At 38.9% G+C, this 15,095-nt stretch overlaps 1 protein-coding gene across 1 annotated transcript; it reads right to left on the minus strand.

The window, feature by feature from the left end:
- Positions 1 to 12: 12 nt before the first annotated feature.
- LOC115411131 (titin-like) lies at positions 13 to 13,419 on the minus strand. The gene is made up of 10 exons (XM_030123081.1): positions 13,345 to 13,419; positions 6,028 to 12,676; positions 5,622 to 5,721; positions 5,265 to 5,346; positions 5,068 to 5,176; positions 4,136 to 4,267; positions 2,567 to 2,656; positions 2,248 to 2,391; positions 1,590 to 1,774; positions 13 to 1,497 (listed from the first exon to the last, which is right to left on the minus strand). Exons 2-10 carry the CDS (start codon positions 12,673 to 12,675, stop codon positions 1,329 to 1,331), a joined length of 7,659 nt encoding a protein of 2,552 aa, XP_029978941.1. The 5' UTR covers position 12,676; positions 13,345 to 13,419; the 3' UTR covers positions 13 to 1,328.
- Between the last annotated feature and the right edge of the window lie 1,676 nt (positions 13,420 to 15,095).

Consider the following 15,095-nt stretch of genomic DNA (forward strand, 5'->3'; position numbering starts at 1 on the left):
GAGCAGACAAAATGTTTTAGACTGTTTATTATTTAAATAAATATTTACATAACAGCTTCGTATAAATCAAATTTCTTCTTACACGACACATCTTTCTAAAAGAAACGCTTTGAACAAGAGCAAAGAAGAAAATAAGGGATGGATTACAATGATACTGTAAATCTGCATGGTGGCAGAGGTTCACATCAACCTCTCATGTTGATCGCTGAGCAAATATTCCCGTTTGCAATCATCACGGCTGAACCCGGATGACGTCGTTCAGACACCTGAGTCCTAAGACCATGCCTCTATCTTTAGTCATAAATTTTGTTATAGTATGCATAAATCTACATAATCATTTGATATACATCATAATTCATGGATACTAAGAAATAGGAGGATGTTAATCTACACTAAAAATCCATATGTAGCTCAGTACATATGGCTGTAAAAACAAAAAATAAAATCATTGTAAGTCACACATAATTCATTCAGGCACAAATAAAGCAATAGACAGCATTGGTGAAATTAAAAGACATCACTCATACAGTATAGGCTACAATGCCCTGCTAAATGGTGTACAGTATATGGCTCAGCTTGGAAACTAAACAGTTCAGGCAAGGTGATCTAAAAAAAAATTAGAGCACATAAGTAATGCCCAAGCTACAGTTCTAACCCACATCACTTCAATCTGATTGCAGTGTGGTTTCAAACATCCCTCAGATTCAGTCGCCCGGTTCCGGTAATCACTGAAATGTTAGATTAAATCATAACCAAATCAAGAAATTGCTGGAGAAGGAAGTCCTCATTGACCACTCCACAGAAATTGTGCATCTCAGACCTTTAAGTGAATGTGATGTTGCTTAAAACCAACTTAAAAACAACAGCATCACTGTTAATGGTGGGGAAGAAAACATGAAATGTACAGATAGTTTACTACATCATGTAAAAGTAAAAAAAAAAAACAGAACAGAATGAGGAAAAACTAAGTTTGTGTTAATGTAGCCAGTCAATCTTGAGCTTCTCTGAGAAAAAAAAGAAAAAAAAAAGTTCTGTTTTCTATTGCTCAGGTCATGCATGTAAACTCTATACGGCTAATTAAACCAGTTTGTTTACTCAAAAATGTATAAAGAGGGAGGGATTAAAGGGTGAAATTGTAATATTTTCCAACAGCACTGTGTTGTTTTGATCCTGAGATTTAAACCAATGTGTATCCTTGTCAAGGAGTAATTTACAGGTGTTTCTTTGTTTTTAAATCAGTTTTTGCGTCAGACACTGTTAAGTGAGGGCAGGTCCTGTTTCTCAGTGAGCATCTTAGTCGAATCCATTCTTAGCTTTCCCAAAGAAGGTCATACCGCATCAGTTTTGGGCTGGGCCAATCGTGTCCCACTCACAAAGTTATAAACCAAAAACTGAGAGGTGCCAAAATAATGCGTGGCGAAGAGTTTTCCATCAGGTGTGGGATCGGAGAAAGCAATCTCATCTTTGCTCAGGTATGAACCATATATGAAATTGTTCCTGTGCAGAACGGATATAAAAAAGACAGTGTTAATTATGTTTCAATAGATTTTATGTGCCTCAAATAATCCTGCTGTTGTAAAGATACTGACCTGAGGCACTCGATCAAGCGTGAGGCGATGCCCTGGCGTCTCATCATACTGACCACCCAGATGCGGCTGATGCCACAGATGGCCGGCTCCGGCGTGGTGGAGCAGCACCAAGCTCTCTGTCTTTCAAACATCACCTTCTCCCCTTCTGAACCCTCTGGGATGGGCTCCTCGATCACCCTGTAGCCCTGGAATAAACACAGGTGGAAAAGTGAATCATAATGACATTTGTTTTTATCTCACCAGCTGATGAGCCATGAACTATTGTGAAGGTGCTGTGTTCGGCAGCATCTTCATCAGCAAATTTTGATTTTTTAAATTTTCTACTAATTTTTGAAATATAAAATCATTTGCCTTCACTTATAATGGGTCATATTTTGATGGTTTATACCAAGGAAATGATTAGCGATATCAGTGGAGTAACTATTGAGCATTGATAGGAAGTCATATATGGACTTTGATTTAATTTGCTGAATTAACCTCCAGTGAAAGTACCACCCACTACTATTGGGAGATTGATCTCCTGCATCAAAACCACAGGACTCTAACATAGAACAGAACCTGCAACCTCGCAGATTCAAGTTGTTATTGATTTTTGATAGAACATGCCAGTGAGATACAGAGACACTGGTCCTAAGACCGTCCAATAACCAGCTCTCACCTCTTGAATGTGCTCTGCTATGAGGCATCCACCAACTTTCTTGTCATTGGAGATGAAGAGGAAGGTTTTAGTCTGAGAGGGACACTTGGTCTCCACCTGCTGGAAGCCGAGGTCATTGTCCACCATCTCCCTGATCTCTTCAACCTGAAAATTTAAAAAAGAAACTGTAAATATTTTCATGGATATGCCATTTAAGTATGGCAACACAAAAAATGTCACTGTTAATTAAATATCCTAGTTGTTCAACCTTTTGTTGAACTGTGAAATGCCAAAAGCTTAAGTTGGCTTGAGATAACAAAGGTTTGTTGTCTGAGCTTACCTTCTTCAGAGCATATTTAGGATCATCTGGTAGGACAAGAATAATCTTGCCATCAGGGAACTCAGCTAAAATCCTCTCTTTTTTCCAACCCTTGAAAAGAGAGAAAGACATTGGATCTAAGAATGTTTTCAGCCTTTTTTTTTTTTTTTTTTTTGCCAACTGGACTCGTATCTAAACCGTGGATGGTGTTTTTGCTTGAGTTTTTCTACAGGTTTTAACATCTCAGACTTTTCCAAAACTGCTTCAAAATCATCATGAATACAACTGTTGTAGAATAACTTTAATGTTTATTTGCAGCATTTTACAGTGTTTTTTTTTTTTGTTTTTTTGTTTTTTTTTATTATTTTTAGGTTTTCCAACTTTATAAAAATAACATTAACTTCATCAAATTTTAACAAAATGTCTAAAACATATAAAGATATTTTAAGGCATAAATTCAGAGTATTGGCTTCTATACTTTTGACAAAACTAAGGAACAGTACTTCTACAATATTCTCTTGCCAGTGACATCTGTTCCACTTCAGACAGAGTTGTGGAATTTAATTTTATCCTATAATGAATATAAAATGACTAAAACATGCCGGGAGTAAATGTTCCTCTATGCAAATAAATAAATACTGCCAGAAATACAACTTAGCCAAAAAATCAGTCCCTACTTCGATGTAACTCAGCAAATGGTTCAAATCCTTCCATTGAAGAAAAACTGCAGAGATTAAAATGTTTCTTCTGCAATAAGTTCTTTAAGCTCTCCATTCCCACCGGATCATTGATGATACAGTCGCCATTTTATTTTAAATACATTAATTTCTACTAAAAGGTTTTGTGAATATAGGCATGTTATACCTGGTTAGAAAGCTTAGATTCTCCTCAGTTGAGTCCCTGAGTTTAGCTTACAGTAGTCCTGAGCAACAAAACATGATTAATGAAAGAATCACCTGGGTAGCAATTGAAGCTAATGGGACTTCCCTTACTAAAAAAAAAAGATTTTTTTCTGAAACGAGGTTATTAGTATTATTATTTCAAACGAGTGTCATTAATTGATATTTGCATTGTGGTTCTTTAGGCATAAGCTTGGAAATTTGGTTTGGTAAATAGGCAAACATTATGCATCATAACTGATGTAGCAGCTTCTTATTTCTGAAACCACCAGTTTGATAGAGAGCATAAAGACTGGACTGTGTTTCAATGGAAAAGGGTCATGTGGTCTGATGAGTCCAGACTGACCCTGTTCCAGAATGATGGATGCATCAGGGTGAGAAGAAAAGTGGGTGAAGTTATTACCCATCATGCCTAGTTCCTACAGTACAAGCTTGTGTGGGTAGTGTTATGATCTAGGGTTGATTCAGTTGGTCAGGTAAATGTTGCATAAGCTTAATGAAACGAAGCCACAGAGAATACGTGCAAATCATCAGGACTAAAGGTTATTCAATAACATATCGGAGTATTTGACTTTTTTGGAGAGTCTGTGTATATACTGTATATGCGCAGAGGAACTGATGGACTGAACTGATAACAAGTCTTTCCAGGTGAGATATTATACTGACACCATCTTATAAAACTTCCTCTCACCACATATTTGACGGCGCTGATGAACTGGTTGTGGAACAGTAAATGCTGTGATTCATCCTCAGGATTAGAAGCAGAGTACAGCATCCCACACACACTGCAAGCCACTGCTCCAAAATGCTTCTGCCCTGCATCCTATAGCACCAAGAAAAAAAAAATTAATCTATGTGTCTACATCTAAAGAATATATCAACTTTTTCCCTGCTGATACTAATCACAGGCCTGGGTCTGCAGTTTTATATGATTTAAATAAATACAGTAAACAGGGTTCCCTTTCCCTGAAATTATTTTCCAGGACATTTTCAGCCGCTACCGAGACAAGTTATGATGTCATAAACTAATACATTCCCCCTCATTCTTTGGAAGTGTTCTTTTCTACAACTGTAACTTGCATTTACCCAGATTGTTTCTGTGTTTATTACTCAGACATTTGATGTGCAGTCTCAGGCTATATTTTTTTTTCTATAGAAAATAATTATGACAAATGTATCATATAATGATAGAAGCACACCCACAGATTACAGCGTAACACTTCATTAGCCTGACAAACTGGAGTTACAATGTTCAACTGGCCAATTCCCAATTCAACTTTCTCCTCTCTCTTACTTTCTCTCATCCACTTCCTCTAAAAATATTTGTATATTTTCAATAAATCACTGAAAAATAATTTCCTTTGTTTCATCGCAGTGCAGACACACAAGGTCACAATGCAGGGGGAGGATAAATACTTTCCCAGGATAACTTAACTGTTTCCAGGAGATTTGACCTTTTTTCTCATTTCCATATGTTTTCTATGACTGGAAAATTGGTCAATCATTTTCCAGGTTTTCCAGGATGCGTGGGAACCCTGAGTAAAGCATCAATTCTTCCTCCACAGTGTGTATATTGATAAGCAGGTGTAGGCATCTAGCTATAAAAACAGCTTATCCACTCACAATAATAGTCTGGGTGCCATCTTTGTCAGCATCCTTCAGTTTCTTCATTTCTCTTTGCAGACTAGCATCAGACAGAGGAGTCTCAACGTCTCTTGGTTTTACAGCTCCGCTATGATACAAACAAAGATCACATTACCTCAGGTCTCTATTACTACAAAGAAAAAAAAATGTCAAATGACCAAAGAGCAACTTCTTACTCCTGACAGGGCTTTTCTGATGTTTTCTCAGATGTCTTTGCTGCTTCTGTGTTACTCTCCGGAGAAAGAGCATCATCGGTGACTGTGAGAAGAGTTACAATTTAATACGCAAAAGGAAGAGATTGTAAGAGCAGACAGGATAGTGAAAAAAAAAATTCTACTACATTTGATTGAGAGAAGAAGTAAGAACATAAACTCAATTCCTTTTCCACTATCAATTGCAATTATGTAGAAGTAAAATATGAAATCAGCAAAATGTAAATGCTTACTAAGATATCTTGAGAAGTGAGGCAATATGAGTACGCAAGACCATTTTGTAAAATTCATGAAATGCAAAAAATTCCAGGAAAGGCAGACCTTGAGGTTTTTCTTCATGCTGAATACCCTCTGAAACTTTGAAATCACCTTCAGAAGGAATGGAGGATTTTGGACCAGGAGGAAGTGAATCAGTTGCATCCTACAGAAATGAACAAAGAATGGATGAATAACACACACACACTTAAATATACATACATACACGACAGAGTCAAAAAGTTCTCAGACAAATGTTATAATTTCAAAACGCACAGGAAACATAGATTGCAAAAGTGTTTAGACTAATGGAGCTTATTATGTGCAAAAATTATTATTTTGATAAAGTTTTTGTTATATTTGTCTGAAAACTTTTTGACACTCCATCGCATCTCGCGTGTGTAATAAATAAATAAATAAATAAATATTTATTGTTTAGCAGTGCTGTTTATGACAAATCCTTGTGTGTTACCTTGCTTTTGGAAGTGTCCACAACGTCAGCCTTAGGATGGTCAGGTTTCGTTTCCGGTGTGGGTGAACTGACAGGCTGGGCTACTGCTGGAGTCGGCTGCTTCACCTGTGCTGCTGTTGCACCGCTGGGCTTTAACTGGGCTGATGAAGAGGCTGCAGGCTTGGGCTGACCTGATGCTAGAACGGCTTTTGGCCGACAGGCTGTCAAGACAGGAGAACTCTGTGGAGCTTTGGCTGAGAGAGGAGGCTTTAATGAAGCTGCAGCTGTTGTAGTTGGTGTGGCCTTTGACTGCGGTGCTGTTGCAATGGCAGGCTTCAACTGTAGATTGGAGGAACTGGCAGGTTTTGACTGAGATGTAGATGAAACAGTGGATTTGGACTGACCTGAGATTTGTCTGGCCGGTGTTGTCTGAGCATTGGGCTTTGACTGGTTTCCAAGTTGTGATGAAACCGTGGATTTTGAAGCAAGTGTGGGATTAGCAGTGGGTTTTGACTGAAGGTTGGTTACTGTTTGTTGAGCGGGTCTTGCCTGAGGATTGGGTTTTGGAACAACTGGGAACGGGTCATCGTCTAGTTCAAAATCATCAGGAGAATACTTAGGTCTGGGTCTGTATGGCTTATACTCAATTTCAGGCTTCGACTTCTGACTGTTGAGCCCATTTGGCATGGGAGGGGGTACTGCAGGGAGGGCTCTCTTGGCTGTTGATCTGCCTTTTGCAGCAGGTGCAGGAGGAGGGGCAGCTTTGGAAGCTTCAGCCTTACTTAACCGTGTGGATTTACGGGTTTCAGGTTTGGAAGGTTCTGGTTTTGGGGCATCAGTTTTGGCAGGTTCAGATTTAGTGGGTTCAATTTTGACTGTTCCAGTTTTAGGGGGTTCTGTTTTGGGCACTTCTGTTTTGGGAGGTTCAGTTGTAGATGGTTCAGCCTTAGGAGTCTCCACTTTGGGATCCTCTGCCTTGGGTGTTGCAGGTTTGCTACTTGAAGAAGGGCTTGCAGGAGGTGCTTTAGATGGACTGGCAGCGGGTGGAGAAGCCGTGGTCACAGGACTCACTGAAATCGCAGATAATGACATGGGTCCTTGCCAGTCCATGTCTGAAAACATTTGATTTGCTTGGTCAGACTTAAGTTTCTTCACACGTGCCCAAGACATTTTCTCTCTCTGGAGTTCAACTTGTCTTAGTCTTTGATATCGAGTTAACTTCTTTTTCTCATGGGCTTTTAGGGGCACTGTTACCTGTGTGATGAAGAATCTCCTCTTTGGAGCCTGTGTAGCAGGCTTGACTTCATCTGACTTCTCTGTGGTGGGCTGAGTCGTAGACTCATTTTCAGAGAGCATCTCTGAAGCAGAGCATGCTTCTGGTCCAGCAGCAGTTGCAACATCCCCAGAGTCTGCATCCTGGGGGTTCACAGGTGGACTTTCCTTCTTGTTGGCTTCACTCTTGGCAACTGCTGCTGCCGCTGCCATCGCCGCTGCTTGTTTTTCTTCCTCTATCCTCTTCAAAAGATTACTGTCTGTTGCAATGTCCTCTGCTATTTCCTGACACAGGGCTAAGAGATTCAGCTGCTGTCTGTGTGCCGCTCTCTTCGAAGCTGCGGCCTTTTGCTCTGCTAAAGCTGCGAGGCGGGCTTTGGTTCTAGCCTGTGTGTTCATTTCTTGTTTCTTGGGCTTTTCAACCTCCTGTCCTTTTTTATCCTCTTCTGTTTTTTCACCAGCTGTGCTATCCTGCTTCAGGTTGGTTGCAGAAGTGTCATTTTTATTTATCACATTACCCTTTTCATCTGATGTTTTCAGAGGGACTACTTCAGGGGTTTCCTTAGGAGTTTCTAAGATAGAAATATCGTCATCTTCCTCATTCTCCTCCTCTGCAACTACAATCTCTCGACCAATCTCAATATCTTCAAGAATCTGGAATTCTTGAACCTCCAAATTAACATCAACATTCTCTGTTACTACCTCAACCGTCCCTTGCTCAAGAGACTCTGCCGTCACAATTTCAGAGGTATCACCATCCATCAAATCAGACAATGGCTCCTGGCAATGATCAGCATTCTGAATGAGTTTACTGCCTTCTGAAGATGAATCAGCTGAAGCTCCCATCTCTTGACTGGTTTCCTCATTTGAGTTAATTGCTATAGCATCTTTGAACTTGTCAGTTATTTGACATTCTTTTTCTTCATTCAAAGCAGTATTTTCACTCGTCTGCTCTGAAAGCGAAGACGACAACCCAGATTCAGTCACTGCTTGAGTAATGATATCAAACTGAATTTCACTCTCCGGAACTGGTTCTAAAATGACGTATTCTTCACATGTACTATCTGGTATTTCAACTTCAGTGGTGGATGTAGCCGCCACTGTGACATCTGAAATAGCCTGAAGTCCAGGGACCTCCTGCCCCTGTTCAGAAAACTCTGTAGTACCAATGCAGTCTGAGAACCCATTCCTTTCACTTTTTTCTATTACATCTTCAGACTGGCCATCTGGTCTGCTGATATCATCACTAGTGCTGATTACTGCAACTTTCACATCCACTGCCGTATTACTGTGATCCAACTGTGCAGAGACTCTACTTTCTTGCACACCGTCGCTAGAAAACATGTTTTCCTTTACAGATTCCTCATTTTGAAGATGTGGGTCACCAGTTTCCCTGTTTTCTTCATTAGTAGAGAATGCTGTTGAACATTCTTCTATCTGTAGGTTCTCTGTGCCGTGTATGTCCAGCAAAGTGATAGTGTCATCTTTTTGTGATAGCATGGAAACTTCCCCATCTGCGTTACTCTCAGGACTGCTAATGGGCTCGTACACTATCTGGCTTTCACGAGGCTCAAACTCTGACTGATTAGCTGTTTTATTCTGCTCGTCTGATGCTTGCACAAATATACCAGAGTCATCTTGCTGGTCACATACAAAAACAATTACCTCATTGCCTCCAGATTCTTCCCCTTGTCCTTGGGTATCAAAGACGGTCTTGTCAGCCTTATCACTGGAAATACTTGAGGTCTGTTCTTTAAGCTCATTGCTCACTTTTCTTTCCATTTTCTCTTCTAATGTAGGACCTACACTTTCTATTGATCCCCTCATTATATCATTATTTCCTTGGATGTCCTCTGTGCAAATCTCTGTGTGCATATTTGTATTTTCTGTATTTCCAGAATTAGGTAAAAATGTATGAATTTCACCTGAAAAGGCCACAGTGTTTTCAGTTTCTTCCGTTCCATTATTTTGCTGTCCTGCTAAGGGTACTTGTTTAGAAATCTCCTGTGGCATGGCAGATGTGGTCTTAGTACTCAATGGAGTGACTGAAACATCTACGCATTCAGTCATAACCTCATCGTCATTCTTACTGTCACAGCTCGGCATGAAATCATTTTGAACATCACAGCCCATTGTGGGTTTGCTATGCATTTCTTTTAGGGATCTCTGAACTGGTGTCTCCTGTGGTGTTTCTGATGTTTGTATTTCCATTTCTGTTTCTTTCCCAGCAGCATCCACACATTCAGCAATAACCTCTTCCTCTTTTTCAGTATTAACACTGATTACATCTCTCTGAACCTCAGTCTCTGTGATGAGCTCCCTGACCTCTTCACCCCCTTGATGTTTAAATTCCACAGTTGATGCTCGATTACAAATCTCCTCTGGTGTTGCTATTATTGGCATCTCCAGAGGTACAATACTTTCTGTGATAACGTCTTTTACATTACTCTCTGTAGTATTGATAATTAGTCCCTCTTGAATATGTCCAGGTAGTTCTATGGGGGGTTTAGGGCTGTTCTGAGGTTGTATATCTCCTCTTGGGGGCTGGGACATCTCTGCTAAGGAGGAAACTATCTGCTTCTCTACAGCAGTACAGTCTGGGATCACTGTCTCTCCATTTCCCATATTTTGAGAATTTTCAAGCAGAGCAACTTTATTAATCTCTGTAGATGTATCAGTTTTAACTTCTCTGACATCCTGCCTCTCCTGGTTTTGCATTTCTACCGAGGAAGTAGAAATTTCTACTGTTGTTGCAACTTGCACTTCTGTTGGGCTCTTTTGACTTTCCACCCCTAGTTTTGAAAAATCTGATAATAATGCCATTTGTAATTTCGTTTTAATGTGACTCTCAGCCACAGAATGAATGGTCACTTTGTCCTCATTTTCAATCACTTTCAAACTTTGTACATGACAAAATTCATTAGATATAATTGTTGTATGTTCACTTACACCTTGGCTGGTTTGGCTCTGTGCTTCTATTGTAGGTGATAAATGAGATGCATTTGTTGTGGTCTGTATACTCACTTCTTCTGGACTCTGAGGTACAACTACACAGCTGCCACCAAGCCTGTGTTCTTTATCCTGACTCTTACAATCTGCAGTCATTGGATCTTCCCTAACTTTGTTAGATATGTCTGTGTTGTGTTCACTGACCTCAAGGCTTTCCTGGCTTTTTACATCCACTGTAATGGCTGGATTAGAAATCTGCAATGTTGTGGTCTGCATTTCTGTTCTGTTTTTAAGATGCGCACTGTCTTCATTTTGAATGTTTTCAGAAGTTTCCTCATGAACTTCTAGGGATATATCACTAGACTGTAGTCTGAGCTCCGGGTTGTTCTGATTTTGTATTTCCACTAGAGGTGCTGGATTAGAAGTTTTAGTCCCAAGTTGGTCAGCACAGTTCACTTCATCTCCCTTTTCTGTTATTTTAAAATTTCCTCCCATTTGCTCTTCAGTTGTAGATATGTCAGTGCTATCATGAATCCACTGAGTTTGTAATTCCACTGTAGGTGACACTGCTGCAATTTCTATGTCCACTTCCTTTGGGTTTTTGAGACCTTGTATTTCCACTGAAGAGGTTGGATAAATGATCTCCTTTGTCACTGATGCCTGTAAATCCATTTTGATTTGACCATTTTGTGCAGTGGCATAGTCAGAGTTCATATTTTCTTTTCCCAGATTTGGAGAATTTTCAATCACATTGTTTATTTCTGCTGGTACTTCTGTGGCACGGTCATTAACTTTGTGATTCTCCTGGTTTTGTAGATCTTTTTTCAAAGCTAACTCAGAAATCACACCCTGTGAGACCGCTACACACTCAGGGACTACCTTGCTTTGATTTTGCTCAATAACAGCCTCATAAACAGGCATTGAGATTTCTGAGGGAGAAGAAAGACATTTAATTCCTTTTGTTTGAGTTTCTTCATGACTTTTTTCAGAGTTTTTTATCATTTCATTATTGCTGTCATATGTGTTAACTGCAACTGGCACTTCATGGCTCACTTGGTCCTGCATGTTGGCAGATTTAGATTCCTCATTAAAAGCAACCTGAACATTGACACTGACATTTGGTTGACTCTCTAAGTTGCTAAATGCCTCCACTGTCATTAGACTATTCTCACTTTGAGTATGTGGAATACTGCTTACAAACAGGATCTGTTCTGGTAGAGGCTTTCTTTCATTTAATAATGCTTGACATTCTACATCAACATTACCATCAGCTGCACTGGGTGCTTCAGTCACTGTCTGCATTTTATGCTCATTTTTCCCCTTTATAACTTCCTTAACCTCTTCAGAAACAACCTCTGTGGTCTCCTTCATTTCAGTTTTAGTCCTCAAATCTGTAAAACCTTCTGGTCTGCAAATTATATTTACCTTCACATCTGTCTGGTTTTTACTGTCACTGTTTGAATTTACATTTGCAGTAACAGGACATAGAGTTTCCACTGATGCTGCTAGTGTTTCATTATCTACAACCTGTCGTCTTTCAGCCTCTGTGCAGGACTCCAAGAGGTCTTTCCCTTTATTGTTCTCAGCCTCAGAAGTGATGCAAAGTGACGCCCCAGTGACAGAGTCTAATATGTCTGTGGATGATGCTAGTGTTTTACTGTCTGTGTGTTTTTGGCTGTCTAAATGTTTTAATTCCTCATGTTTACTTTCCTCAGTCTCCCATTCAGATTCCTCCTTCCTGCTCCTAGTTACAGAGACTAAAGTTTCCTTTGATTCCTTCCGTGTTGCATTACTGGAGTTGTTTTGTCTCTCTGTTTCAGAGCCACAGTCTACAAATTCTTTTTGCTCGTTGTGATCAGCCTCACTGATATTTGCTATACTTGGAGAAGCTGTGAATCTACCGTAATTGTGGTCCATTTGTATAAGGTCCGTGGGAGCAGGTGATAACGCCTGATTTATCTCCTGTGGATCAGACAATGACTCTTCAGCTTTACGCTTAGCTTTGACACGGTTTGAATATTTTCTGATGCAGCGAGCCTTGTCCCCATCATCCCTTACTTTAAAGAGCTCAACCTTACTACCGTCACTGCTTAACTCGTCGTCTGACTCAGTGGATGCTGTCCGCTTCAGAGAGGCTTTGGAAGAGGCACTTGTGGCTTTCATGAGCTTGGCTTTTTTGAGAGGTGGGTCGGAAATGGATTTGCTGGAATCCTTTGGTGGGGAACTCTGTTTAGGTGACTTGGCTGGTTTATTTCCCCCATCTGCTGAAGAAGACAGTTTTTTCTTGGTCCGTGGGGTTGCTGTCTTTTCTCTTGTATTTCCTGTTTTGAGGGACCTATTGTTGGTAGCTGGTGCAGTTTTAGATGGCAGAGCCTCCCCATCTTCATCCAACTTCCTTATCTTTTGCTGTGAATCATGAGGAGTGGATCCTCTCTTTGGGGCAGGCATTCTGTAAACATATGTAAGCAGGGAATTACCACCAACAACCAATAACCAAACAAAAAACACAACAGAGCAAAGGAAACTTTATTCTCAAATTACCATCTAAAAATAAAGGGGTGACAGTTTCTACAGAAACAGCATGCTATTCGATGACATTACAGACACAAATATTAATTTACGTGTGTACAATTATCAGCCAATACTTTAATCGTATGCTCCACTGCTTTTGTAAAACCAGTAAGTGTTACCTGATTTTCCAACAGGCAACAACGCTGGCTAGCGATGGACGTAAACAGTATAAATCGCAGTTAAACAATGTCGCTAGCAAAGCACACAGTGTACGATCTAAAACCACTAACTTTTACACTCTCTATATCACGCATCTCTTTGCTTTCCTAACATTTGACAGAGGGTGCTGTCACTTGGACTTATGCAGAGTCACAAATGGTCAGTTAGCTAGCTGACGGTGGCTAGTGTGCTAGCTGAAGTCCACAGTGATGAGGAGCTAACGCTAGCAGCAGCAGCCAACTCGCAACAAATGAGCGAAGCGAGACTCGGTGTTGAAGTCAGCAGAAACAGCAGCCCGACAGAGCCAGCACACACTTTACACAGCACTTCACACGATCGCGATGCCAGCGAAATGATAAAGCCACGACACGGATACGAGAAACTCACTTTGATGTTTTCTTTTTCAACAACAGCTGTTTTTTCCCTGTGAATAAAAATTAACTGTACTTCCGGAGAGAAACGACGGATGTGACGTTGAAGCCCTCGAGCTACACTTAACTCGACATTGTACTTTTGGTAAATTAAATATTATTTTATGTTTATTTTTTTCACCTACATAAAATAACACATGGAAGGAAGCATTAACGTAATTTGTATAAATTCTGCTGGAAAAATAGTAATTTCATATATTTTAACATTGGTACTATTGGAGAAAAATAAGTCTACATCAGTACTAAATCATCTAAAACTTATCAAAAGTGAGACATTTCCATTCTCTGTTATAATTTATTTCTTTTAGTCTCATCCTATTTGTGCATCTGGAAGAAGGTGTATTAGTCAAAGCCTTCAGGAAGGTTGAAAACATGTAGGAAAAAAAAAATACTCAAACATCTATAACTTTTGGCACCTCCTAGTCTTTTTCCCTTGAGGAGATGAAACATGAGAGTAACTTTCTAATTATCTTAAAAATAACTACATGAAGATAAATAAAAGAGAAATACATACAGTCCCGGGTTGTAATGGACATGTGCCTTTATTTATTTATTTATTCATTTATTTTTTGCAGGAAATATTGTATGTGCATAGTATTGAAACACCCCCCCCAAAAAAAAACAAAAATATTATTATTATTATTATTATTATTATTATTATTATTATTATTATTATTATTATTAATAATAACAATAATAATAAGTAGCTTCTGTAGGTAAAGTCAATATTATTGTGTTTTGATTTCAGTCAAATCTTCAACTTTCTTGGATCGACTGTCTGAATGTTTTCTGAAATAATCTTTTATTACAGACCCTGAGAATATGTTGTTTTTTCTGGCATTATTTTTTGTTTAATACTATTTACAATATACATTCTTTGCTGTATATTCCAGTTGTACATATATTACTACAAAAACAGACAACTACATATGTGTTGTCATGCATCTAGATTATTTAAGAAAATATCCAGACAATCAACCCAAGAGAGTTGAACAGTCTGAATCCAAATCACACCAATGCTGACTGCACCTGCAGAACCCATTAAGTTTAGATTATTTGTGTGTGCGTGTTGCAGTATTGTGCACATATTTCTTGTATATTTCATGTTAGAACTAAAGACTCATGCACATTACAATCCTGCGAAAACATCAAAGCTAAAGGCCGCCTATAACTTTTGCACAAGACTATATAATTTGAGGACATTTTAATTTAATGGTAGTTAAATGGATGGAACACAACATGCACTCTTACACAAAACTAAAAAAAAAAAAAAAAAAAATTAAATACCCAAATCTAGAACATGTAGCTGAAGAGCCACTGCTTTTTTCATGAACATTCAGCTAAATGTTAGTCCCTTTCATAATAATTTTAATATTATCAAGTTAATCTCGTATATGAATCATTTATGCACAATACATCTTACTCATACTAGTGAAATTAATGTAGATATGACTATAATTGCTGAATGTATTTTTTAAAATGGGCATTACTAATCACATTGATGTCAGTATGCTAAACGTATTTACTTTAATGTTCCATATATATTTTTAACTTTAGACTCTTTTTACAGAACTGGAATTTTCTCTAATGACTAATGAAAAACAGAAGTACTGTGAAAGCTGCTACTCTTAAAACATTTAAAACTGGTTGATAAACGAAACTCCTATTTGCACATTATGTTTGTGTCATAACGCTGACCTTTCCCAA

This window comes from Sphaeramia orbicularis, chromosome 20, assembly GCF_902148855.1.
Source record: "Sphaeramia orbicularis chromosome 20, fSphaOr1.1, whole genome shotgun sequence".
NCBI classification, from domain to species: Eukaryota; Metazoa; Chordata; class Actinopteri; order Kurtiformes; family Apogonidae; genus Sphaeramia; species Sphaeramia orbicularis.